At 47.4% G+C, this 2,583-nt stretch overlaps 1 protein-coding gene across 1 annotated transcript in view; it reads right to left on the bottom strand.

Moving 5' to 3' along the window:
* The window catches only part of VIPAS39 (VPS33B interacting protein, apical-basolateral polarity regulator, spe-39 homolog), a 15,349-nt gene that overhangs the window by 5,687 nt on the left and 7,079 nt on the right, over nucleotides 1-2,583 (bottom strand). Inside the window, exons 8-13 of the mRNA XM_008639628.2 lie at nucleotides 2,046-2,079; nucleotides 1,495-1,597; nucleotides 1,379-1,406; nucleotides 1,143-1,216; nucleotides 524-599; nucleotides 99-233 (exon numbers count right to left, since the gene is read on the bottom strand). Coding sequence (XP_008637850.1) covers nucleotides 99-233; nucleotides 524-599; nucleotides 1,143-1,216; nucleotides 1,379-1,406; nucleotides 1,495-1,597; nucleotides 2,046-2,079 — 450 coding nt within the window. The remainder of the gene's footprint in view (nucleotides 1-98; nucleotides 234-523; nucleotides 600-1,142; nucleotides 1,217-1,378; nucleotides 1,407-1,494; nucleotides 1,598-2,045; nucleotides 2,080-2,583) is intronic.

Consider the following 2,583-nt stretch of genomic DNA (forward strand, 5'->3'; position numbering starts at 1 on the left):
TCCCTTTCTTTCTTTAGCATGCCACAGCTTGACCACCCCACATCTTGAGGGCTACAAGGATGAGATGCAACCCTTGTCTTCTGCCACATCATCCTCACCTCAGCCTCTGTGTAGTGGTAGAAACAGGAATAGAAGAGGGTGGTCACTAGTGGCATGTTGAGAATTGAAGCCTTGCGAGGATATTTCCGAAATAGCTCTGACTGCCCAGCCATCTCCAAGTGCCGATCATTAGCCTGTGGAATCAGGAAGACAGACAGGGTGACCATGAGCCAGGACAGCTCCCTGTGTAGCTGTGGGATAGAGACCTAGAGAGAGTGTTGTGACAGCAATGTGCAAGCACAGCTCTAACATGCTGTCAAATCTCAGATCTGGTATTTCACAAGTGCCTGGCACAGCAGCCTGAAAAGCAATTACAACTACACTAGCCAGGGCAGGCTGGTTAGATCCAAAGTGGTGTAAGTTAGGGACAGCAAGAGATCTCACAGTCCCAGTCATCTCCTGACCAGCAGAGAAGATTTCATACCTCAATGATGATCTGTCGCTCCAACAGGGTATAATGGTCTTGGATGTGGGAGGTATCCTCAGCTGAAAATGGCAGCCTGGCCAGACATGAAGGAAAGAGACACTGTGACCAACTCTTAAGTACAGAATCCTTCATTTACTTCTAAGTGCACTTCGAAGGATTTTTTTCTGTACCAAACAAGCTCCCATTCTCCCCAGCTTGAATGGCTAGTGGGTACTCAAGTTCCTGACCTGCTGCCCTCTCCAACTGGCTCTCTCCTAGACAGGCTCCAAAGAAATGTTATGTGGCACCTCTCACAGAGCAACCTGAAGTGGATGCTATCAACTTCCTCAAGTGCCTAAACTTTCACCTATTACAATCTGAAGGGTCAATGATCAGAAAGTCCCTTGCAGCATCTTTCCCCCTGAATAAGCAGCAAAAGCTGCTAGACTAGTGATCACCACAAATGCTTCCTCTCTGGTCTACACTGTGTCCACAACACCCCACTCCCGCTAAGGGAAAACCGACATCAGCTCTCAAACCACATAAGCCATGGCACTGGGACAGAGGTCTAACTTTCTTTACTACCACCATCTGTGAAGAATCCACATCCCTCCCAAGCTTTTGCGTTTTTTCTTACCCAATGCAACCTTTCAGAAATTCCCTCCTTTTTTCTACATCCTGGATGTTCAAATGCTCCCGGTACTGAGACAGCTGGAGGAAAAGAGGGGAAAGAAGCAGTCTGTTCTCATGGATTTGGGAGATACAGTATTCCAGAGGGTGAAATGGGGATGAAAAGCTTTTGCCTGACTACCAGACACTCTGCAACCAGCCTCCCCCTGCACTAAGGGAGCTTATGCTCCTGGGAATACTCACAGCAACGTCCTCAGTCCTGTCTAAGAACCTGCAAAAGGGAATTAGCGAGCATTAACTAGGAGGCAGGTTCCTAGCAGTGTGCTCAGTCCTACCACAAGATGCATCAACAGCCTCACCTGAGCAGATCCAGAAGGAACTTCTGCTCACCCGTCTCTCTGAGGAAATGGATCAGATGGCACAAGGCCACCTGCCGCACCTCCAGCTCCCGAAACAAGATCTCTACAGGGGAGAGTGTTTATGTGCAGGTGGGTAAAGTAAGAAAGCAGTATCAAGCAGAGGGGACTTAGCAGGGTGCATGGAGTTGAAAGTGACTGGCAGGATTCAACAGCCTTATCCCATCTCAAATCACAGTCTTGGAGGCTGGAGCACAGAAGAGCCCAGTCACTGGGCTGACAGCTGAATTCACAGCCATGTGCTGCCGCTACAGATTCATTTTCATTCATCCCATCACCACCACCTACCACTGCTTAAAGATCCTCTCTGGAGTCTTTGTGGGCATCATCATCCCCCCTGCCTCCCACATTACACTTGCTACAAAAATACTTCATGCTTAGTAAAACAGCAATACCCCAGATGCTCTCTTTCTAACTTGCATCCAGTGAGAGAATTATCCCCTCTGTCCTTAACTGAAACACAGTATAGAAACTCCAGCCCCAGTCACGCTCACCTCTCCTTAGCGTCCGTTTCAGGAATATCAGGACCTGTGAGCACAGAGAGACAGCTCAGATTTAAGATGGATAAACAAACAAGTCAAGGCCTAGAGAAGCTTTTGCAAAGGGCTCTGAAAACACAGCTCTTACAGCACTGAACTTAATTCTGGTACCCACTACACCCACACCAAGCAATGAGCCTGGGCCACAGCCGCCTAGATGCTTGCCTTAGCTCCTACTCTGGAGTTTAGATGAGTGAGACCAAAATTTACAAAGGAAAACCTTTCCATGCAAAATCCAAGGAATTAAAAGGCCTGGATGAAGGAAGCTCTGACACAATCCAATTTCCTGTCTGATACTTTAAAAGCCAGAAAAACTGGTGAGGCCCCAGATCCCAAGTCCCATATCTTTTGTGCTGCAATGAGCAGATTAAACCTTGACCTTCGAGAAGTAGTTGCAAAAATCTGTAAGGCCGATGGATCAGATTCCTTGTTATTAACATCAATTAACATTAATTCTGCTGAGTGGCAGGGAAGAAAGAAGGAATATGGAAAT

The sequence above is a fragment of the Corvus brachyrhynchos genome, unplaced genomic scaffold (genome assembly GCF_000691975.1).
Source record: "Corvus brachyrhynchos isolate BGI_N302 unplaced genomic scaffold, ASM69197v1 scaffold115, whole genome shotgun sequence".
NCBI classification, from domain to species: Eukaryota; Metazoa; Chordata; class Aves; order Passeriformes; family Corvidae; genus Corvus; species Corvus brachyrhynchos.